The following is a 25,164-nucleotide window of genomic DNA, read 5'->3' on the forward strand; positions in this document are numbered from 1 at the left end:
GGTGCTGAGGAATCGAACCCAGGGCCTCAGGCATGCAAGGCAAGCACGCTACCACTGAGCCACCTTCCCAGCCCCATCCTCAAATTCTTGCAACTTTTATTTGTACAGTGTCGTGAGTTTCAAAGACAATATTCCAATTAGTTTTTTCACTGTTATTTTCATTAAACTGATAATTTAGCTCTTTTTTTTTTTTAATTTTAGGTCTCAAAGTTGAGGTGACTCACTGTGGACAGATGAAACGGAAATACCGAGTTTGCAATGTGACTAGACGGCCAGCCAGTCATCAAACGTATGTTAGTCACATCTAGAATACTAAGATAACAGTTCTGGTAACAGGAAGCTACTAAAATCATTTGCAAAATTGGTATAGTGAGCCAGGGGTTGGTGGCTCACACCTGTAAGCCTAGCTTCTCAGGAGGCTGAGATATGAGGATCACAGTTCAAAGCCAGCCTAGACAGGAAAGTCTGTGCGACTCTTATCTCCAGTAAACCCCTAGAAAACTGGAAGTGGCTTGTAGCTCAAGTGGTAGAGTGCTCGCCTTGAGCTGAAGAGCTGAGGGACAGAGCCCAGGCCCAGAGTTCAAGCCCCACAGCCGACCAAAAAAAAAAAAACCACACACGCAAATTGGTACAGTGTACTTTAACTTATTTATTTATTTATTTTGCCAGTTCTGGGGTTTGAACTTAGGGCCTGGGCACTGTCCCTGAGCTTTTTTTTGCCCAAGGCTAGCACTTTATCACTTGAACCACAGTGCCACTTACTACGGTTTTTTCTATTTATGTGGTACTGAGGAATCGAACCAAGGGCTTCATGCATACAAAGCAAGCACTCTACCACTAAAGCCTAATGTACTTTAATTTTCAAGATCACCACAGTCGTCACTTTTAACATTAATGCTTTAAAACATGTTTTAGATATTCTTTCTTGTTTTATTTGCTTTTTTTTTTTTTGGGTTCGGTCCTGGGGCCTGAACTCTGGGCCTGGGCGTTGTCCCTCAGCTCTTCAGCTCAAGGCTAGCGCTCTACCACTTGAGCCACAGCTCCACTTCCGGCTTTTTTCTTTTTGCTTATTGGTGCTGAGGAATCGAACCCAGGGCCTCAGGCATGCAAGGCAAGCGCTCTACCACTGAGCCACCTTCCCAGCCCATCAATTCACCTTTTAAACAGAGTATAAATATAGATTGACTTTTATTTAAGTATAAAGAATAATCACTGCCAGAATCTCTTATTATAGTTCTCAACACATGTAAGCCTCAAAGCCATATAAGGCTGTTGTGGGAAGACATGCTGCTCTACATTTTTGTGTGGAGTTTTTCCCCACCCTTTGTAGCTAGCTATCATTTCTAGATGTGAGTGTTATGGCCTGCCTTCAGCAGCATCCTCCCTTCTACATCCCTGGCCTCACTTTTCTTTTTTTTTTTTTTCTTTTTTTGTCGGTCGTGGGGCTTGAACTCTGGGCCTGAGCATTATCCCTCAGCTCTTCAGCTCAAGGCAGGTGCTCTACCACTTCCAGTTTTCTGAGTGGCTTATTGGAGATGAGAGTTGAGTTTCCTGCCTGGGCTGGCTTTGAACTGTGATCCTCAGATCTCAGCCTCCTGAGTAGCTAGGATTACAGGCATGAGCCACTGGTGCCTGGCTTTGATTTTTATTTTTTAGTTGATTTATCGAGGTAGAAAATGTTACTAGGCTTTGTTTACTTGTTTGAAAAAAAAGAAAGAAAATATATTTCTAAAAAAACCCTATCTCTTTAGCTTTCCTTTACAGCTAGAAAATGGTCAAGCTATGGAATGTACAGTAGCTCAATATTTTAAGCAAAAGTATAGCCTGCAGCTGAAATACCCCCATCTTCCCTGTCTCCAAGTGGGACAAGAGCAAAAGCATACATACTTGCCACTTGAGGTAAGCTGAAATCAATTTTCTTTTGCCAATCTGCTAATCTCTTGAATAGTTTAAAGACTAAAAAAAAAAGTTTTAAACCTGTGATAGAATTCTAAAATATTTTGGACAGATAACCTCACTTTATAACTATTTAAATGTTTCTAGAAATGGAGGATGTATGATAGTTTAGTAAAAGTTTAAGATATAGAAGCCTATTGATACAGAAATAAATTTTTCTCTATCTCTCAACAGGTCTGTAATATAGTAGCAGGGCAGCGATGTATAAAGAAGCTCACAGACAATCAGACATCCACAATGATCAAAGCCACAGCAAGATCTGCTCCTGACAGACAGGAAGAAATCAGTAGACTGGTAAGGCATAGACTTCAAGATTAGCCAGCTCTAAGATAAAAATAATAATAATAATAGAAATTTTCTGATGGGACACAGTTACTCTTTTTATATATGCAGGCTTTCCTGTTCTTTAGGTAAAGAGCAATAGCATGGTGGGTGGACCTGATCCATACCTTAAAGAATTTGGGATTGTTGTCCACAATGAAATGACAGAGCTTACAGGTCGGGTCCTTCCAGCCCCAATGCTGCAGTACGGAGGCCGGGTAAGTTTTCTGTTTATCTCAATAAGCTTCTCCATTGCAGTCTAAACAAGATTATAATCCATTTTCTAACTACTCAATGTTAATTAAAACTATAGTTAAACTCATTTATGGCCTTTTGTCTTTTGACTGATGCTGAATAAAATTTTGAATTTTTCCCTGTCTTGAACATTAAATGGCCTTACATTATAAAGTCTTTTCTCTTTTCTTTCTTTTTTTTTTTTTTTTTTAAGAATAAAACAGTAGCTACACCCAACCAGGGTGTCTGGGATATGCGAGGAAAACAGTTTTATGCTGGCATTGAAATTAAAGTTTGGGCAGTTGCTTGTTTTGCACCTCAGAAACAATGTAGAGAAGATTTACTGAAGTGAGTATCTTCATGTTTTTAGCTTAGTAATACCCTCCATGTTGTGAAATACTGTCTTTATGTGCTGTGTATACTGCCTCTAAATCCCTGATGCCCATAGCAATAGCAGCTGGGTAGAAAAATACCTGATATCACCATAAATTACAAACTTGAGAATTACATTATCTGACTCAGCTTCCATATGTTTAGAGCACAAATTTGTGAGTAAGAAAGCTGAAGCAATGCTGCTTGTTGAATTCTTCCATTTTTAGTAATTTGCATTTTAATAGTACTTCTTTGGGTATTGTGTTTTTTTCAAAAAAGGATTAAAAACTTGCAGGCATTGCCAGGAGCAGGTGGCTCAGGTAGCTCTCCTCCATGAGACTCTTACCTCCAATTAATCACCAGAAAACCAGAAGTGGTGCTGTGGCTCAAGTGGTAGAATCCTCCCCTTGAGCTGAAGAGCTAAAGAACAGTGCCCTGGCCTAGAATTCAAGCCCCACTTCCGACAAAAACAAAAACAAACAAATCCTGCCAGGCACGAATGGCTAATGCCTATAATCATAGCTACTCAAGAAGCTGAGATCTGAGGTTTGAAACCAGACCAGGCAGAAAAGTCATTTCCAATTAACCACTCAAAAACTGGAAATGAAACTGTGGCTCAAAGTGGTAGAGTGCTAGCCTTGAGCAAAAGAGCCCAGGGACAGTGCCCGGGCCCCAAGTTCAAGCCTTATGACCAACAGGAAAAAAAAAAAAAAGAGGATTAAAAACTACTTTTTATTTTTAGTTAGTTGTGGGGCTTGAACTCAGGGCCTGGGCACTGTCCCAGAGACCCTTTGTACTCAGGGCTAGCACTCTACTACTTGAGCCACAGCACCACTTCTAGTTTTTGAGTGGTTCATCGGAGATAACAGTCTCATGGGGACTTTCCTGCCCAGGCTGGCTTTAAACCGTGACCCCTAGATCTCAGCCTCCTGAGTAGTTAAGATCACAGATGTAAGCCACCAGCACTTGGCTTTATTATCTATCTATCTATCTATCTATCTAGATGCCAGTCCTGGGCTTAAACTCAGGGCTTGGGCACTGTCCTAGAGCTTCTTTGCTCAAGGCTAGTACTCTACCACCTTAAGCCATAGGGCCACTTCCAGCTTTTTCTGTTTATGTGGTACTTAGTAATCGAACCCAGCGCTTCATGCATGCTAGGCAAGTACTCTACCACTAAGCCACATTCCCAGCCCCTTAGTTTGTTTTTAATCATTCTGATTTACTACTGAGAATGTTTTTTTGTTTTTTGCTGGTCATGGGGCTTGAGCTCTGGGCCTGGGCGCTGTTCTTCAGCTCTTCAACTCAAGGCTAGTGCTCTACCACTTTTGCTTATGTGGTGCTGAGAAATCTAACCCAGGGCCTCATGCATGCAAGGCAGGCACTCTACCACTGGGCTACCTTCCCAGCCCACTACTGAGAATATTTTACTGCATGGTTGGTTACTAGCTGACTTGGTTTACATTCTATATTGCACCAGTCTATATTAAAGAAATTTGTTTGGAATGGGATGAAAGAAGGGAATCCTGCAATCCACTGGCAAATATACTAGAGATCATTCAGAAAGTTTTGTGCATAGATTGAAACAATTTCTTCAATCCAAAAATTAAAATTCTACAAAGAATTTTGAGTTTTGAGAGATTTCTTTTGATATTGTTATTGAATCAAATCTAAGTTTGACTCTAATCCTAAATACACTGATTTTGTGATGCCCTATTTCTGCAGTCTCAGTTGAACACAACCTTGTCTAACTCTTCTTTTTCCAGCCTTCCCAAATATGTGCTACCTGAAATTTTGACACATTTTTCTTCAGTACAGAATTGCTGATTTAAATATTAAAATTTATCAGCAACCACACACTAAGCACCAGAGGACTCCTGCCTATAATTGTAGCTACTCAGAAGGAGAATTTTAGTTTAAAACCAGCAAGGGCAGGAAAGTCCATGAGACTCTTATCTTCATTTAACTACCAAAAGGGCAAAAATAGAGCTGTGGCTTAAGTGGTAGAATGCTAGCCTTGAACAAGAAAGCTCAAGGAAAGTACCCAGGCCCTGAGTTTAAGACCCACTACTGCCAACAAAAAAAAATAACCACAGCAAATCTTTGAACAGGAATGCTATTGTAATCCCCGAGGTCCAGCTAAACCATAAGAACTTAAAATTTTTTAATGAGAACAAGCGTTCAGTTGTAGAGCATATGCTTGCCATACACAAGGCTTTGGGTTCAATCCCCAGTTGTGCAAAAGCAAGAATAAAGGGACTTGGAATGTGGCTTAGTGGTAGAGTGCTTGCCTAGCATGCATGAAGCCCTGGGTTCAATTCCTCAGTTCCACATAAGCAGAAAATGCCAAAAGTGGTGCTATGGCTCAAGGTGTTAAGAGTGCTAGTCTTGAGTAAAAGAGCTCAGGGACATTGTCCAGGCCCTGTGTTCAAGCCCTATGACTGGTCAAAAATAATAAAGTAAAAATTCTAGACTAAGCGCCAGTGGTTCATACCTATAATCATAGTTGAGAAGGCTGAGATACAGAGGTTGCCAGTTCAACCCAGCCCAGACAGAAAAATCCATGAGAATCCATTTTATATTATCCAACAAAAAGTAGGGCTGGAGGTATGGCTCAAGTGGTAGAGTACAAGGCGATTGAATGTGGAACCTTGGGTTCAAACCCTAGAACTGTTAACAACAGAAAAATTCAAAACTATAATCTGATGGTTTATTAATACAGATTCTCTGATATAATTGTAGTGGTACAACTACTGGTCTGTGTGTGTGTGTGTGAGCGAGAGAGAGAGAGAGAGAAAGAAAGAAAGAGAAAAAGAAAGAAAGAGAAAGAGACAGTCCTAGGGCTTGAGCTTAGGGCCTGGGTGCTGTCCCTGAGCTTTTGTACTCAAAGCTAATGCTCTACCACTGGAGCCACAGCTTTACTTCCTTTCAGCTTTTTGGTGATTAATTGGAGATAGTATGATGGACTTTCCTACTCAGGCTGTCTTGGGACCACAGTCCTCTGATCTCAGCCTCCTGAGTAGCTAAGGTTACAGGCATGAGCCACTGGCACTCAGCTTGCTAGACTTTTTCTTTTCTTTCTTTCTTCATTCTTTCTTTCTTGCTTGCTTTTTTTTTTTTTTGTCAGTCAAGGGGTTTGAACTTTGGGCCTGGGCACTGTCCCTCAGCTCTTCAGCTCAAGGCTAATGCTCTACCACTTGAGCCACAGCACCACTTCTGGTTTTCTGGTGGCTAATTGGAAATAAGAGTCTTACGGACTTTCCTGCCCGGGCTGGCTTTGAACCTTGATCATCAGATCTCAGCCTCCTGAGTAGCTAGGATTATAGGCATGAACCACCAGTGCCCAGCTTGCTAGTCTGTTTTTATAAGCTCATTAAAGGGTTCTTTTTGTCTGTTGACATTGATGCACACTGAATGAAAACTCTGTGAACTTGCTGTTTCTATCTTAACAGGAGTTTCACTGACCAACTTCGTAAAATCTCCAAGGATGCAGGAATGCCTATCCAGGGTCAGCCTTGTTTCTGCAAGTATGCACAAGGGGCAGACAGTGTGGAGCCCATGTTTAAACATCTGAAAATGACATACGTGGGCCTACAACTAATAGTGGTTATCTTGCCTGGGAAGACACCAGTTTATGGTATGAACCCTTTTGATGTTGAATGAGGGATGATTTCAAGTAGTTGGTTTGATAGGATAATCTAAGTGTGCTACAGTCACAAGTAATTTCAAACTGTCAGTGGTTCAAAGCAACTAAGATAGTGGTAAAGAATTTGCCTAACATTCACAAGCCCCTACATTTGGTTCCCAGCCCTGTAAACAGACAACAATGAAGTTTTGTGGGGTTTTTGTTTTGTTTTGTTTTTGTTGGTCATGGGGCTTGAACTCTGGGCCTGGGTGCTGTCCCTGAGGTCTTCAACTCAAGGCTAGTGCTCTACCACTTGAGCCACAGTGCCACTGTGGTTTCCTGGTAGTTAATTGAAGAGTCTCACAGACTTTCCTGCCTGGGCTGGTTTGAATCTTGAACCTCAGATCTCAGCCTCCTGAGTAGCTAGGGTTACAGGTGTGAGCCACCAGTGCCTGGCCGAAGATTTGTTTCTTGTTCCTGCTACAAGTGACTTCTGCTTCATGTTGTCATCGCCACTCTTAGATCCACCTTGGTAGAACAACCATTGTTGGAATGTTGCTGTCCCATCTTTCTTTTCTCTCTGCATCTTCTTGGCTATAAGAGGATATGGGGCTATATTCAACCTGTGGGTAGTTGGGGAAGAAAGTGATTGGAAATGGAGCAGGAAATACTGTACAATCCTTTCATAGTCCAGGAATCTGGGAAAGTTGGAATGTTTGGTAAAAAGCACTTAGGAGATCAAAGTGGGAATGAGTGGGGGAGCCAGCCACTTCCAGGAGAGGACATAGTTACTTTGTATCTATTGGAAGAAGCATGATAAAAAGTTCTGGTTATCATCTGGGTCAATATTGTAGAAACTACAGAGTAACCCTTCAACCCTTCCTGTATTTGCTTCTTTTGTTACCTTCTGTTTAATCCCTACCATTTAGAGTAAAGAAAAGGTAAAATTCAAAAGGTGTGTATGTGCTGAGAGGGAGGAGCAGGGAAGATTGACTATTTTGCCAGAATAGTCATGTGGGGGAAAAAAAAAACTCAAAGGAGTTTGCCAGTGGTGGCAAGTAGCTCTAAAGAATGAAGGAAGCAGGCTAGCTTCCAGGCCTCCAGGAAAGGAGAAAGGAAAAGGGTGGGGAGGACCTGTCCAAACGGGAAGAGAGGGAGGGGGGGGGGGGGGAGTACCCTGAGGGTATTAGCAGAGGAAAGCACCAACACCAAAGAAACATCTAACACCCAGTACAGTATGTATAAATGTTCATATGGATTTTCCTTTACTAAAAACTGGTCAACATTTTAAAATTAAACATTTAAAAATAAACATTTTAAAATTAAAATTAACTTATTTTTGTAGCTGAGGTGAAACGTGTTGGAGATACCCTTCTAGGCATGGCCACACAGTGTGTCCAGGTAAAAAATGTGGTGAAGACCTCACCCCAAACCCTTTCCAACCTTTGCCTGAAGATAAATGCAAAACTGGGAGGAATTAACAACGTGCTTGTACCTCATCAAAGGTGAGATTCTGAAGCCTGTTTTCCCTAACTTTGTTTAGAATCTAACTTACAGCCAGGCACCAATGGCTCACACATGTAATCCTAGCTACTCAGGAGGCTGAGATCTGAGGATCACAGTTTGAAGCCAGCCAGAGCAGAAAAGTCCCTATGAGACTCTCATCTCCAATTAACCACTCAAAAACCAGGAGTGGAGCTATGGCTTAAGTGCTAGAGCACTAGTGTTGAGCACAGAGAAGCTCAGGGACAGTGCTTAGGCCTGAGTTCAAGCCCCACAACTGGCAAAAAAAAAAATCTAACTTATGTATAGTAACAAGCATATATAATTCAGCTGGGTATTATGTTGCACACCTCTAATCCCAATATTCAGAAGTCCAAGGCAGGAGACCTGGGAATTCAAGACCAGCCTTGAAAACACGGGGCCTGAGGGTGTAGCTCAACAGTATATCACTTGCCTAGCATGCATAATGCACAAGGCCCAAGACTGTAATCCCTAGCACTGAAAACGAACAAACTTAAAACCATACACATCTCAAATATGCATTTCAATTACTGTTTCTTACATATATATACATCCATATATATACCCATCAGCCAGTTATAATATGGAATATTTCTAGAACTTTGTCAGGCTTTCTATTATCCCTCCGACTAGATAACACCTGGGCTTGGGATGGTAGCTCAGTGAGAATAATTGCCTACCATACATAAATTTAGTCCTGAGTTTAGTCCCCAGCACTGCAAATCCCCAAAGACAACCAGTATTGTGACTTCTACCACTATAAATTAGTTTGGCCTATTTTTGACCTTTGCATAAATAGAATCATTCAGAATATACTATTTTATATATCTTATGTGTCTATATATTAGTTGTTGCATTTAATAGCAGCAGTTCCTTTAAAAAAAATGGCACTTGCTAAGCTGACATGTCCACTTCAACCATTCTTCTAGCCCTAGTAACTCATTCATTTTCATACTATGTAGTCTATATCATGTGAATAAACCACATTCATCTATCTATAAACCACTTTATCCTACCACAATATTCTAATTCGTTTATTGTATAATTTTGTATATCTGGTAAAAGTAAGCACTCTTTCTCTTCCCAGGTGATGAACCCACTTCCTTCATTCTTTAGAGCTGCTACTCAGGAGGCTGAGATCTGAGAATTACGGTTCAAAGACTGTGAGACTCTTATCTCTAATTAACCACCAGAAAACCGGAAGTGGTGCTGTGGCTCAAGTGATAGAGTGCTAGCCCTGAGCTGAAGAGCTGAGGGCCAGTGCCCAGGCCCGGAGTTCAAGTCCTATGACTGACAATACATACATACATACACACATACATATATACATACATACATACATAAAAATAACTGGAAGTGGGCTGGGAAGGTAGCTCAGTGGTAGAGTGCTTGCCTTGCATAGGTGAGACCCTGGGTTCAATTCCTCAGTACCACATAAGCAGAAAAAGCCAGAAGTGGCGCTGTGACTCAAGTGGTAGAGCACTAGCCTTAAGCTGAAGAGCTGAGGGACAGCGCCCAGGCCCAGAGTTCAAGCCCCATGACCAACAAAAACAAAACAAAACAAAAAAACAAACCTGGAAGTACATGGAATGGGGCTGTGAATTACAAAAGCCCTCCAGGAAAGTTTTGTCGGTTGGGGTGAACATCTTTCCAGTAACCAGGTAATCTTGGCACTCCTGTAGTTTTCAAATTAGGAGTAAAAAGAGAAGAGGAGGTGATAAACATAATAGGGAAGGGAATTTTGGATTCATGCTTGAGTTGAATGGTGAGTCCAAATCAATGTTTTCAATCCTTTGCAAACAGGTACTGGGATACTACAGGCTTCAGCGCCTGACCACTTATTAGTTGCATCCATCCTTGAACATACATACCAGAGATGGTTTAGAAATGTCACAACATCTTTCTGGACAATACAATATAAGAAAAGGAAACAACAACACACAGCCATGAAATTCATTGCCAGGAATATGAATCAAATTGGGATAAGAGCTGAGTGAACAGGTTGGACTGTTTGGAGTTGTTGTCATACTTTTTAATATGTATTTATAAAGTATTCCAGCAAAAGAAGATGCAGCCTCTGGGAAAAACCCAACATGTTACAGTATTTTTTATAGATTCTCATTCTATATCTCACAGTAGCAGCCAGCCCTGGTTTTAACCAGAAAGAATTCAGGATACACTTTATGCATCCTCAGTTGGATGCATATTCCTAAGTACTGTATTTGTTACCAAAAGTGGTTCTACAAATGCTACTTATAAAAGAATCTAGAGATTCCTAATGTCCTGATTATTAATATGCTTTTATATCAAAGGGGTATATCGTGACCAAAGTGTTTTAAGAAAAGCACAATTGTTTGAAAACAATTGTGGATTGTATTATAGATAGATCTTTTTGTCTGTCTTTTGTTTGTTTGTTTGTTTGTTTTGTCAGTCATGGGGCTTGAACTCCAGGTCTGGGTGCTGTCCCTGAGCTCTTCAGCTCAAGACTAGTGCTCTACCACTTGAGCCACAGTGCTACTTCTGGTTTTCTGGTGGTTAATTGAAGATAAGAGTCTCACAGACTTTCCTCTCCTGGTTGGTTTTGATCCTCCATCCTCTGATCTCATCATCCTGAGTAGGTAGGATTATAGGCATGTGCCAACAGTGCCCACAGCTTTTTGGCTGTCTTCTTTGGTGTTAGAAGAATATTATACCTTGGGTAGATAAACTGCTGTATGACTTGTGTAGGCTATGGACTTACCCTACATGGTTCCATTACTATGTATTAAGAACTGTGTGCTTTGGCTTCAGGATGTTTTTGCTTGTGGTGGGTGCAGCAGAAGTGGTTGATTTCCTCAGCTGTTGCTTCCAACCATGCTCCTGGATAGAGCTGATTCCTGTTCATATGTTGAATTTGGTAATAACAGATGTGAACATATGAACTATTGTTGCTCTAAATAGACGAGCATTATAAATATGAACTTACTTGTATGTTTTCTTCCAGACCTTATCAAGTAGAATATACAGTTTTATTATTCCAAGGAAAAGAGGGGGAAAGCTACTGACCCCTCACTCCTCTGAAGTGTTTCCAGAAAAGACAGCTAATGATGGATCTTGTCACCTACATAACTCTGTAAAAAGAAACAAAAACAAAAAACAGTGACATTGTTAATTCCCCAACAGAAACAATAGTAAAAAAGTAATACACAGGGCTGGGAATGTGGCTTAGTGGTAGAGTGCTTGCCTAGCAGGCATAAAGTCTGGGTTCGATTGCTCATTACCACAGAAAAAGCCAGAAGTGGTGCTGTGTAAGTTCTCGAATTATACCTGGCTGGCCTGGACCACAGTTCTCCTATTTTCATTTCCTAAATTGCTAGAAGCTATGCTCAACTTTTTTTTTTTTTTTTTGCCAGTCCTGGGGTTTAAACTCAGGGCTGGGTACTGTTCCTGAGCTTCTCTGTGCTCAAGGCTAGGACTCTACCACTTGAGCCACAGTGCCACTTTTTCTGTTTATGTGGTACGGAGGAATCGAACCCAGGGCTTCATGCATGCTAGGCAAACACTCTACCATTAAGCCACATTCCCAGCCCAATGCCCAGCTTTTTTGCTGGTTGAGATGTGGGTGGGGGGGGGGGGGGGTGTCTCATGAACATTTTTACCTTCAGGCTGGCTTTGAACCCCAATCTTGCCAATCTTCAAGTAGCTAAGATTACAGACATGACACATTATATCTGTAAAAAATAGAGATAATAGGGCTGGGAAGGTGGCTCAATGGTAGAGCGCTTGCCTTGCATGCCTGAGGCCCTGGGTTCCATTCCTCAGCACCACATAAGCAAAAAGAAAAAAGTGGGAAGTGGTGCTGTGGCTCAAGTGGTACAACGCTAGCCTTGAGCTGAAGAGCTGAGAGACAGTGCCCAGGCCCAGAGTTCAGGCCCCACGACCGGACCCAAAAAAAAAAAAAATAGAGATAATAATTTTACTACCCTCATAGAATTAAGATTCAATGAGTTAATATATGTAGGGGGTTAGCACTGTGGCTAGAATATTGTTATGTTATCCACATGAACAATGAATGTGTTTTTCTGCTGTTATCTGCTCTTTGCCAGGACTATTTTATGTGATGATAGAGTATATAGTAAATACATGCAATGTATCGTCAGTACTCATTACATAAAACTGTCAAAAGTTGGGCTGGGAAGTTGGCTCAGTGGTAGAGGGCTTGCCTTGCATGCCTGAGGCCCTGGGTTCCATTCCTCAGCACTACATAAGAAAAAAGCCGGAAGTGGCACTGTAGCTCAAGTGGTAGAGCGCTAGCCTTTAGCTGAAGAGCTGAGGGACAGCACCCAGGCCCAGAGTTCAGGCCCCACGACTGGACCCAAAAAAAAAAAAACAAAAAACTGTCAAGAGTTGAAATGCTTCCTGGATTATAGTTTAAGAGTAAAGTACTTGCAGTCTCAATTGCAATATTTAAGGATTTGTATGGTTTCTGGCACTCTATCACTTGAGTTGTACCTTCAGCCAAACATTTTGCTAATAGAGTCTCATGGATTTTTCTGCCTGGGCTGGTTTCAGATCCATCTTCCAGATCTCAGTCTCCCTGAATAGCTAGGATTATAGGTGAGCCACTGATGTCCAGCACTTCTTGTGTTTTTGTGGCAGCATCTTGCCTTTATAGCCCAGGCCTGGCCTCAGACTCACAGAACTGACTCAGCCTCCAGAACTACTGGAATTAAAGATTATACCAACATGCCCAACTTTTCTTTGGGGTGTGGGGGGAGAAGGGGCATGCGTGAGAGTCTGACTTTTACCAGAGAAGCACACATGATATTTTTCCCTCTTGATTTCTTCAATAGAGAAATTAATGCCAAATAAATAAATTCATTTTTCAATAAGTATTTATTGAATGCCACATATAAGCTAAGCATTATTTTAGGTACTGGGGATATAACAGTGACCAAGACAAAACAAAAGTCTTACCCTGTAGAAATTACATTTAGGTTTGTGTAGACAAAAAAACAAGCAAAGCCAGGTGCTGGTGGCTCAGGCCTGTAATTCTGGCTACTCAGGCGGCTGAGATCTGAGGATCGAGGTTCAAAGCCAGCCCGGGCAGGAAAGTCCATGAGACTCTTATCTCCCATAAACCACTAGAAAACCGGAAGTGGTGCTGTGGCTCAAGTGGTAGAGCGCTCGCTTTGAGCTGAAGAGCTGAAGGACAGCGCCCAGGCCCAGAGGTCAAGCCCCATGACCGACCAAAAAAAAAAACAAACCAAAATGTGTGGTGTGGTATAAATGATAAATACAGTGGAGAAAAATGAAATAAAAATATAGACTTGATTGTGTTTCCCAAGTCTCACATCTTAAAGAGTTTGGATTTGGATCCTTACTGTTCTCTCCCTTAGAGCACAAGGCCTCTCTCCTAAGATTAAACCTCTGATTATCAACCTCTGGTAGTAGAACTCTTCTAGGCCCAGATGTGTTACCTGAATGACTGAGTGGCATTGTCCCCTTCGATCCGAGCAGGCCCTCAGTGTTCCAGCAGCCTGTCATCTTCCTGGGAGCAGATGTTACACACCCTCCAGCAGGGGATGGGAAGAAGCCTTCCATTGCAGCTGTGGTGGGCAGCATGGATGGCCACCCCAGCCGGTACTGTGCCACAGTTCGGGTGCAGACATCCCGGCAGGAGATCTCCCAGGAGCTACTATATAGTCAGGAGGTCATCCAGGACCTGACTAACATGGTTCGAGAACTGCTGATCCAGTTCTACAAATCCACACGCTTCAAGCCCACTCGTATCATCTATTACCGGGGAGGAGTATCCGAAGGGCAAATGAAACAGGTACTGTCATTAGCTCAGTGTTGCCCTTTGGGACTTTCTGGAATCTGATGCAATTTCCTCTATCCATTCTTCAATAAAACAGATTCTAGGCACGTTATCAATGAAGCATAATTCCATTTCTGTCTCTTAGGTAGCTTGGCCTGAACTAATAGCAATTCGAAAGGCATGTATAAGTTTGGAAGAAGATTATCGGCCAGGAATAACATACATTGTGGTGCAAAAGAGACATCACACACGACTCTTCTGTGCAGATAAAACAGAAAGGGTAAGAAAACAATATAAGTTCCTGCAATGACAAATACAAATGATTTTGAGTAGATTTAAAGTCATGTTTTATAATCAGAGGTGCTTAATAATTAAATAAATATACTGACTATATTAAATAATAATTAAATAAATATACTGAACTTAGATGACAATTCTGAATGTTTTGTTTTTTGGTTTGGGGGGATTTTTTTTTTTTTGGCCAGTCATGGGGCTTGAACTCTGGGCCTGGGCGCTGTCCCTCAGCTCTTCAGCTCAAGGCTAATGCTCTACCACTTGAGCCACAGTGCCACTTCTGGCTTTTTCTGTTTATGTGGCGCTGAGGAATCAAACCCAGGGCCTCATGTACACAAGGCAAGCGCTCTACCACTGAGCTAATTTCCCAGTCCGGATTTTTTTTCTTTTACAATCCTGAAAGTTTTTTTTTTTTTTTTTTCCCATGCCAGTTCTGGGTCTTAAACTCACAGCTTGAGGACTCTTCCTAAGCTCGTTTTTTTTCCTTCTTTTTTGTCATTTTGTCGGTCATGAGTTCTGAACTCTGGGCCTGGGTGCTGTTCCTCAGATCTTCAGCTCAAGGCTAGCGCTCTACCACTTGAGCCACAGTGCCACTTCCAGCTTTTTTCTTTTTGCTTATGTGGTGCTGAGGAATGGAACCCAGGGCCTCAGGCATGCAAGGCAAGCACTCTACCAGTGAGCCACCTTCCCAACCCATGAGTACATTTCTTTTTGGATACTGTTACCCTTTCCTTGCTCTCTCTCTCTCATTTTTTTTCCTCCAGTCCCCATACCACTTCTGTCTTTTTGTTAGTTAATTGGAGATAAGAGTCTCAGGGACTAGCCAGGTGGCTGTGGCTCACACCTATAATCCTAGTTACTTAGGAGGCTGAGATCTGAGGATCACAGTTCAAAGCCAACCCAGGGAGGAAAGTACGTGAGACTCTTATCTCCAGTTAACCACCAGAAAACCAGAAGTGGCATTGTGGCTCAAGTGGTATAGCACTTGCCTTGAGCTGAAGAGCTGAGGGACAGTGCCCAGGCCGAGTTCAAGCCCATGATCAAACAACAACAACAAAAATAAAAAGAATGGATATTTCAGCCAGCACTGGTAGCTCATGCCTGCAATCCTAGCTACTCAGGAGGCTGAGATCTGTGTTGGAGTGCTAGCCTTGAACAGAGCAGAAAAGCTCAGAGACAGCACCCAGGCCCCGAGTTCAAGCCCCACCACAGAACGCCCCCCCAAAAAAAGAAGGATATCTCCTGTGTGATAGCTAGGTGGTTTCTAGAGTTTTTATTTTCATTGTTGTTGTTATTTGTTTTTGGGAGGAGGTATTGTGCTGATCCTAGGGCTTGAACTCAGAGCCTAGGTGCTATCCCTTAGATTTTTTGCTAAAGGCAAGTACTCTACCACTTGAGCTCTACTTCTGGCTTTTTTGGTAGTTAGATGGAGATAAGAGTCTCAATGATTTTCCTACCTGGGCTGGGTTTAGACCATGTTCTTCAGATCTCAGTTTCTTGAGTAGCTAGGATTACAGGCATGACCCACCAACACCCAGCTAGAGGGTATGTTTTTGTTTTTGTTTTTTAAAATAATTGATCAGAAATGTCAAGTACATTACAATGACACAAGCAATTACGAGGGATGTGTCTGTGGGTCTTTGTGGATCTATATGTTGCTGGAGATCAAACTTATGACCTCATATAACCCATTTGCTCAGCTTTACTGCCAATACCTGATCTGTAATTTTAGCATATAAAGAAGAATTTCCTAAAAAGAAGAATTTTCTCCAAAAATATTTTAAATAGGTATGGGGAGTCCTATAATACAAACTCTGAATTATTATGATGTCATACAAATTAACAACAGGCTCTGTGGCCTGAATTTATCTTTTTTATTTTTACCCCCTCAGTGCCAGGGATGGAACCCAGGACCTTTCAAATGTTAGGCAAGCATTCTATCACTGAGCTATATCGCCTGCCCCTGAATTACTAAAATTACTAAAATCCAAAACTATACCACCATTCTGTTCTTTAATGTCTAATGTAATCTTTCATAGTTGACAGTGCCAAGAAACACATCAATGGCTCATACATGTAATCCTAGCTACTAGGAAGCCTATGATTGGGATGATTGAAGTTAGAGGCCAGTTAAGGCCTCTAACCTAAGTCTGTGAAACAAACTCTTCAACAAAAATCTGGGTACAGTGGTGCTTACCTATTATCTTAGATGTGACAGCACACTGTCAGTGAGTTGTGGCTCTGGCATGCTCCAGGGTAGAAAGCAAAACCATACCTCAAAAATAACTAACATAGCTAGGGGGCTGGTGGCTCATGCTTGTAATCTTAATTACTTAAGAGGCTGAAATCTGGGGCTGGGAAGGTGGCTTAGTGATAGAGTACTTGCCTTACAAGCATGAGGCCCTAGGTTCAATTCCTCAGCACCACATAAGCACAAAAGTCAGAAGTGGCATGGCACTGTGGCTCAAGTGGTAGAGTGCTAGCCTTGAGCTGAAGAGCTGAGGGACAGTGCCCAGGCCTAGAGTTCAGGCCCCACGACCAACAAAAAAAAAAAAGAGAGAGAGAGAGACTGAGATCTAAGGATCATAATTCAAAGCTAGCCCAGGCCAGAAAGTCTGTGCGACTTATCTCCAATTAACGACCAGCAAACCAGAAGTGGCACTGTGACTCAAAGTGGTAAAGTGCTAGCCTTGAGCGAAAAAGCTTTAGGAACAGCACCCAGCCCCATGCATGACTGACAAAAATATAAAAATAAAAATAACCAACATAAAACAGGGATGAAGATATGGCTCAATAGAGTTCTTGCCTTGTAAGTGTAAGGTCCTGAGTTCAAACTTCAGCACTACTTAAAAAAAAATCTGAGGCCCCAGTATTTGGTTTATTTTGTACCCTTTTTTTTTTATCCTGGATTCTTATCAACATCTCCAGCTCTCTGATCATGCCTTCAGTTTTGAGTCAGTCCACATGCCTATTTCCTTTGCTTCTGTTCTCAAGGTGGTAGGAGTTGCTGTGGGGAATGAATCATTTGTTCATCAGATTGGAGGTGCACATCTTTAATCCCATCTAACTCAGCAGATGAGTAGAGGAGATACCATGAATTTTCTCAACCATATTTCCTCTGCTTTCAAACTTCGTTCAGTTTTTAGCTTTCTTATCTTCTTCCTCATCTCCTTCATATTTTAGGCTAATCTCTCCATCTATGCCTTTTTTTTCATTACTGGGGATTGAATACAGGGCCTCAGCTTACAAGGCAGACATTCTACCACTTTAGCTGCATCTTCAGCCCCTTTTTGCTTGGCTATTCCTGAGATGGGGTCCAGCTTTTTCCTGGGCCAGCCTGGCTGCAGTTTCTGCTTGCGCTTTCTTGTGTCACTGGGAATATCAGGCTTAGGCCACTAGACCCAGCCCATTGACTGAGATGGGGTTTCAAGAACTTCTGTTTTCACCTGATTGGCCTCAAATCACAATCACTGATCTCCACCTCCCAAGTAGGTAGGATTACAGGCTGAGCCACATACTTAGCTCCCGCCTATGCTCTTGACTAATTATTTCTGCCTTCTTGAGAGTTTCACTTTATTAATGACCCAGTTTTCAAATTTAGTCTTTCTCATTCTTTGACTGTAGAGTTGCTCAAATCTTCCTTAATTTTGCCAATAAATACCCCTTCACTCCGCCTCTCCATCAGTCTACCTACAACCTTGTGTTTTGTTTGTTTCATGACTTTAACTTGAGAAAAAATCATCAGTTGACTTTCTCTTGGTACTTTTTTTTTGGTCGGTCAAGGGCTTGAACTCTGGGCTTGGGCGCTGTGCTCTTCAGCTCAAGGTGAGCTTTCTACCGCTTGAGCTACAGTGCCACTTCTGGTTTTCTAGTGGTTTATTGGAGATGAGTCTCATGGACTTTCCTGCCCTGGCTGGCTTTGAACCTCGATCCTCAGATCTCGGCCTCCTGAGTAGCTAGGATTACAGGCGTGAGCCACCAGCACCCGGCTTTCTCTTGATACTTTCTTAGTCATACTTTCATTCCATAGACTGACATCAATTTCAGGAAGTCAGAACTTCAAGAGAGAAATAAAGCTGTTCCTTTAATATCTTGCTCATCTCTGATGGGTCAGATTCCTCCACTAACCTCTTTGTAACACTTAAGACAATATTGCCGAGCTCCAGTGGCGCAATCGGTTAGCGCGCAGTACTTATAAGACAATATTGCTTTCTTTGTCTTGATATGACTTTCCAGCTACACTGCCCACATCTACAATCAGACTTTATTTGACTTTTCTGCCTCCTGTTGTCTAATATCCACTCACGTTTCCTAGTGCTATCTAGTTCTTCCTCAATTTTAACTTTTTCTCTAACTTCAATTCTTTCTCATCCACTCTTCTGACCTCATTTATTTTCATACTAGCTCCTAAATATGTATTTCTTTAGCTCCAAACAGCTCTATGCAGCTCCTGATCTGAACTTTCAAGGATCTACCAGATACACTTACTTACTTACATTCTGCCCTTACTACCTAGTGTCACTAACCTTTAAAGGTTGACAGGGTCAGCTCTTGGTTACTTTGTACCCTTGTCCCTTAAAAACATCTTCAGTTCTCTAAATCTGCCTCTTGCCAGTTCCAGTCACCTATGTCCTTTCCTTCTACTCTTGACATGATAGGAGTGGGGGATGCACTGTATCAGACACTGCTCAGACTTGTAGTGATAACTATAAAAAAAAATCTTGGTGGCTTACAAAGGTCTTCCCTCTCCCCTTCTCTCTTTTTTTTCTCCAAGACCAGGATTCCAACTTAGTATCTGATGCTTTTGCTCTTTGGTTGGCGCTCTACCATTGGAGCCACACCTCCAACCCCACAAAGGTTTATTTCTTGTTCACATTTACATTGGCTCTGTCACAGCTGTGACTTTGCCATCCTCCCTTTGGAACCTAGGTTTACAGAGATGTGTCTATCTGGAACATTGCCAGTTATTGTGGCAGAAGAGAAAGAAGATACATGACAAGCCAGTGCTGGCTCTTAAAGCTTCAGCCCAGAAGTAACACATTTCACACCACATTTTATCAGCCAAAGCAGGTCACATGGCCACTCCTAAAACAGTTGGATGAGGATGTCTAATCCTCTCCCAGGGAGGGGCATGGGAATACTTGGCTCTAGTGACATAATCTACCACAGGCATGCAAGCAAAACATGTCTGAACCGTCCTCTGATTGTTTTATCCTCATCCAAAACCTATTTCTACCCAATTTTCTTTTTGTTACCTGGCATCATTATCTGTGTTATGGCAAACAAATTGGAAACTTTGGAGTTGTCTTTAAATTCTTCTCCTTCCTTCTTGTCTCCTAACACAGTTGGTCCAGATCTGTCTTGAAATCCCTCTGGTTGTTTTTTGTTTGTTTGTTTGTTTTGTTTGTTTGTTCATTTTCTGGTCATGGGACTTGAACTTTGGGCCTGGGCGCTGTCTCTCAGCTCTTTAGCTCAAGGCTAGCACTCTACCACTTGAGCCACAGTACCACAGTTTTCTGGTGGTTTATTGGAGATAAGAGTCTCATGGACTTTGGTGCCCAAACTGGTTTTGAACTGTGATCCTCAGATCTCAGCCTCCTGAGTGGCTAGGATTACAGGCATGAGCCACCAGTGCCCGGCTCCCTCTGGTTTTAAGTTTTCTTCTTGTGTGTTCCTCCTTCCCTAAGCAGAATTCTTCTGTATGCAGGAACTCCTAGCCACCTCCCTGTTACCATTCCTCCTTCTCCATTGTATTTAGCCACCCTGCTGTCAGGAATAGGCTTTTAAAATACTCTCCACTGCTCAGAAATATTTAACCCCTCCTCCCCACACACACATATACACTGCTCACCACACACTTTCCTTTGCTCTTCAGTGTTTTCAGATTAGAACTAAAGGAGCATTTTTATTTCCTCATTTACATGACCTCCTCTCTCCCCTATTTCCAACATACACTGTACTCTTTTCTTGTATGTGTGCTGGTCCTGGGGCTTGAATTTAGAGTCTGGGCACTGTCTGAGCTTTTTGGCTCAAGGCTAGGACTCTACCACTCAAGCCAAAGCTCTACTTCCAGCTTTTTGCTGTTTAATTGGAGATAAGTCTCACAGATTGTCCTGCTCAGTCTGACCTCAAACTATAATCCTCAGATCTCAGCTTCAGTACCTGCAAATCTAGGTCACCAGCACCTAGCCACTGTGTACTCTAACCTGGGAATGACCACATACATCCCACTCCTTCTTACCAGTATTTTTTTTTCCGGCCAGTCCTGGGGCTTGAACTCTGGGCCTGGCTTCTGTCCCTGAGCTCTTCAACTCAAGGCAAGCTCTATACCACTTGAGCCACAATGCCATTTCTAGCTTTTTCTGTGATTAATTGAAGATAAGAGTCTCACTGACTTTCCTGCCTAGCCTGGCCTTGAACCATGATCTCAGATCTCAGCCTCCTGAGTAGCTAGGATTACAGGTGTGAGCCACTGGCACCTGGCCTTACCAGTACTTTTATTGAGGTCTAATGTAAGTACAGTAAAATTCACTTGTTTTAGAGTATATATAGTAATATTTTTGTACCCTGGTTAACCACAGATAACACACTGTGGAAAGTAAAACCTGGGATAAAAGGGGACTATGGTAACTCAATTGTACATCCTATGGTCCAGCTACTAGTTAAGTTTATGAATTTGATGGAACGATTTTTTTCTATACTCAGAGTTACTGATACACATTGTTGTATGTTCTTTAGCTGAAGGTAACAGTGGTTAGAATGGAGCCAAATAACTTCCATCCAAATTTATACCTATGAGCTGAATAAACTTTCTCATATTGAACTCCGCTGTGCAACAGAAGAGAGTGACCAACTAGCAAGATTTAATTAAATTCTGTTCCTGGTAAACACATTTCTCCTCTCCACCTTCCTGGAACTTTGATTTCAATGTTTTGAAGAGTCTTAGGATTTTAGAAGTACAAGAGATCTTTACCTAATTTTATAGATGATAAGATTAAAGCACAAAGGTATTCTATTCTAAGTCATGTTAGTTGTGAGGGTAGGCCTAGATCTGAAAATGCTTTTTTTTTTTTCTGATTGGTTGTGGGGCTTGAACTCAGGGCCTAGACACTGTCCCTTGGCTTTTTCACTCAAGATTATCACTCTACCACTTTGAGTCACAGCACCACTTCCAGTTTTCTGGTATTTAATTATAGATAAGAGTTTCATGGTCATTCCTTCCTCAGCTAACTTCGAACCATGATCTTTAGATCTCAGCCTCCTGTGTAGCTAGGATTATAAGCATGAGCCACCAGTGCCCAGCTGCTGCTGCTGCTTCCCCTCCTTCCTCCTCATCCTACTTATTCCTGTTCCTCCCCCCTCCTCTTCCTCCTCCTCCTTCTTCTTCTTTTTTTTTTTTTTTTGCTGGTCCTGAGGCTTGAACTCTGGGTCTAGGCACTATCCTTGAGCTTCTTTGGCTCAAGGCTAGTGCTCTATCACTTGAGCCACAACACCACTTTCTACTTTTTCTGAGTAGTTTTATTGGAGATAAGAGTCTCACGGATTTTCCTGCCGAGGTTGGCTTTGAACCACAATCCTCAGATCTCAGCCTCCTGAGTAGCTAGTATTACAAAGCCACCAGTACCTGACTGAAAATGCTTTCTTAATCACCATTTCAGGGCTCATTTCCTAATGCTCATTTGCAAATGGCTTAGTTTATTGATCACAAAAAAGTTCTAGTTTTTAACTGGATGCCAGTGGCTCATGCCTATGATCCTAGACACTTAGGAGGCTGGGACCTAGAGGCTTATCATTTGAAGCTGTCTGAGCAGAAACATCTATGAGACTCTGTCTCCAAAATAATAAGCAAGAAGTGGTGCTGTGGCTCAAGTGGTAGAGCACTAGCCTTGAGCTAACGAGCTGAAGGACAGCACCCAGGTCCAGAGTTCAAGCCCCAAAACCGACAAAAAAAAAAAAAAAAGCAAAAAGCTAGGCTAGTGATGTGGCTCCAGGTTCCAGTATTGCTGAGCAAGTGTTTGGCCTTGAGTTTCAAACTGTAGTACAAGAAGAAAAAATACTTTACTGAATCTACTGGATCACTTCAAAGATACATTCACTAACTTTTTCTCAAAGCAGTAAAGCTGATTTTTAGGAAGATTATCAAGTTTAAGGTGTGTGTGTGTGTGTGTGTGTGTGTGTGTGTGTGTGTGTGTGTGTGTGTGTGTGTCTGTGTGTGTGTTTGTGTGTGTGTGTGTGTGTGTGTGTGTGTGTGTGTGTGTGTGTGTAGCTATACCACTGAGCTATACCCCCAGCCCTTAAATCTCCAAGACTATTTGTTTGAGAAAATACTTTAGGATGAGATGGAAAGGTTACAAGGGGAATCAACATTTTGTATTTAACTAACTATTTTCAAGACTTCCTTTAAGAACAGTTTATCAACTTGTTACCAATATATCAAAGAAAAAGCACCCTGCACACAGCCAAACACAATAATTACATTTTTTTTTAACAGGTTGGGAAAAGTGGCAACGTCCCAGCAGGCACTACAGTGGACAGTACCATCACACATCCATCAGAGTTTGACTTTTACCTCTGTAGTCATGCAGGCATTCAGGTAATTTGGAAGCTTGTTCAGATCTTTGACCTGATAGGGAGGTATTTGCAAAGTCAGCAACTAGCTTGAGTATACTTGTTATTAAATCCTATGCTTAACTTCGTTAGTTCTTTTTTTTTTTAACTTTGTTAGTTCTTATATCCCAAAACTAATACCTTTTTGGTTTAGTTATCTACTTGTAGGTATGCTAGATAGAACTACTTCTGAGTTTGAGGATTAGGTCTGAATTCTCTCATGCTAGGTTGTCACCATGTTAGAAATGTATTCATTCTAAAACTCTCTCTCCAGGGAACCAGCCGTCCTTCACATTATCAGGTCTTGTGGGATGACAACTGCTTCACTGCAGATGAACTCCAGCTCCTGACCTACCAGCTGTGCCACACTTATGTAAGGTGCACACGATCAGTCTCTATTCCAGCCCCTGCATATTATGCCCGGCTTGTGGCATTTAGAGCAAGGTATCATCTGGTGGATAAAGATCATGACAGGCAAGTTTCTCAGGCACAATAAAATATATCTCTATTTTAGAAGAATGTGGGTTTTTTTTGTTTTTATTTTTTTAGGGGAGGAGGTGGAGTTCTTAATGTACTACTACGGAAAATTCTTTAAAGTCTTAAACTTTCTTTTAGGGTTTAAATGGCAGGGAACAAGTTAAAAAGCTTTGAGAGTTTATAATTTGACTTTTGATCCAAGAAGGGCTCAAGCTTGTTTATACTTGTATTGTGTCTCTAAAAGAGACTTAGAGCTGCCTGAGGTTTTTCCACAAAAGCTAGGTACATTTTAGTTCTGCTCAGATCCTGTGTAGCCTCAAAAGGAGGCCAGCTATGTAGCTACTCAGGAAGCTGAGATCTGAAGATTGGGATTCAAAGCCAGCTCAGACAGGAAAGTTCTTGAAACTCATATCTCCAATTAATCACCAAAAAGCCATAAGTAAAGGTGTCGCTCAAGTGGCAGAGCACTAGTCTTAAGCAAAAAACAAACACACACAAAAAAACACCTCACGGACAGTACCCAGGCCCTGAGTTCAAGCTCCATGATAGACCACCCCACCCCCCCTCAAAAAGCAAGCATAGTGTCCTTGGCTCCAGTCAGTATATCACAGGCCTGGTGGGTTCCATTCTTACAAGGGGAAGTCCTGAAGTATCTTGCTTTCAGTATAATCCAGGAGGATCCTCTAGAGTAAACGTGAGTGTATGTGGGAGGGAGGGAGGCCAGATCATTTGCACCAAATAGAGATCTCAAGAGAATCAGACATTTTGACCAGTTATTGAGCTACCATTAAATAGCTAAACAACTCCTTGCATTAGTTTTCTTTTCCAAATGAACATCTGTGAAGCGTAGCAGTTTCTGGGCTCTTCCCCAAGTCTGTACTCAGCTGCTAAATAGTAGACATTCCGCTACAAGTCTATTTCTGTAAGGGTTTGAAAAGACACTATTAAGAAAAATATCCAGTTGTGGCTTTGTCCCTTTCATTCCATACTATACATTCACTCATTTAACATGTTTATTGGGTACTGACTGTGTGTGGAGTACTGAGCAAGATGCTAGAAAATACCAAGATCAGTAATGTTGGTTGTTTCTTGCCCTGGGGATTTAATGTTTCAGTATGGAGGCAATACAGGCAAATATGAAATGACAACATCAGTAGAGATGAAAGTGCAGTGGAATACTGAAGAAAAAGCTGAGCTCTTTAGAGATTTTATAGCTTGATGGTAGGATTTGACTCCACAAAGAAAAGAGGATTTTCAGGCAGAGAGAACATGAATATAAAGGAGAGAAAGCTAGTGACATGTTTGGACAATAGCAAGTTTTCTTTGGCTGGAACATCCCAAAAGGAAACAGCAGGCTTGGGGCTGGAAAGTTTGTTAGAGTGAGATTGTTTTAGCTAAATGGAAAAAAAAAAAAAAAAGCTATTCCTGGGATGGAATTGACAAGGCTTAACAGTTAGTTGAATATGAGTAGAAGAGGAGAGGAGGAAATTTTTTTAAAAGACTAATTTCTGATCCTCGATCAGAAGAATAATAAGCATCATTTTAAGAGGAAATCAGTGGGCCAAGGATATAACTTAGTAATCAAACACAGGCTTAACATGCCTGAGGCCCTGGCATACAAAAAATAAATAATAAAGGTTAAAAGAGAGAGGGTGATTTACAGTTTTCCACACTTCTTTGCCATCCAGAAGAGAGAGGTTCAGAATTTATTATCCCAAAATACCAAAGTTGAGAGGAATCATGACTTACCTAAGGTTTTGTAGTTTCTAGGGAGAAAGCAAGAAGAGACTGTGGCTCAGTAACATTCTTGAGTGTCTAGTATGCTCTAGCACTGTGCTTTGCTCATCGACACTATATTATGTGCTAAGCACTAGGGATTCAGTTATGAGTACGCGCAAAGTTGCTGCTCTCTTCATATTTACCTTCCAGTGGAAAAATAAGTAATCACCCGATTAGT

At 41.7% G+C, this 25,164-nt stretch overlaps 1 protein-coding gene across 2 annotated transcripts in view; it reads left to right on the forward strand.

Annotated features, from left to right (window-relative positions):
* The window catches only part of LOC122107109 (protein argonaute-4), a 43,760-nt gene that overhangs the window by 14,124 nt on the left and 4,472 nt on the right, over positions 1–25,164 (forward strand). The window contains exons 7-17 of one of the 2 annotated variants that reach the window (XM_042678710.1): positions 202–289; positions 1,752–1,899; positions 2,131–2,250; positions 2,367–2,495; positions 2,726–2,859; positions 6,333–6,517; positions 7,851–8,010; positions 13,529–13,844; positions 13,975–14,109; positions 22,615–22,716; positions 23,005–23,204. In XM_042678710.1, coding sequence (XP_042534644.1) covers positions 202–289; positions 1,752–1,899; positions 2,131–2,250; positions 2,367–2,495; positions 2,726–2,859; positions 6,333–6,517; positions 7,851–8,010; positions 13,529–13,844; positions 13,975–14,109; positions 22,615–22,716; positions 23,005–23,204 — 1,717 coding nt within the window. Of the gene's footprint in view, positions 1–201; positions 290–1,751; positions 1,900–2,130; positions 2,251–2,366; positions 2,496–2,725; positions 2,860–6,332; positions 6,518–7,850; positions 8,011–13,528; positions 13,845–13,974; positions 14,110–20,861; positions 20,980–22,614; positions 22,717–23,004; positions 23,205–25,164 lie in introns of those variants that run through there. The other variant, XM_042678719.1, reaches the window with a different exon arrangement.

The sequence above is a fragment of the Dipodomys spectabilis genome, unplaced genomic scaffold (genome assembly GCF_019054845.1).
Source record: "Dipodomys spectabilis isolate Male_0828 unplaced genomic scaffold, ASM1905484v1 ptg000002l, whole genome shotgun sequence".
NCBI classification, from domain to species: Eukaryota; Metazoa; Chordata; class Mammalia; order Rodentia; family Heteromyidae; genus Dipodomys; species Dipodomys spectabilis.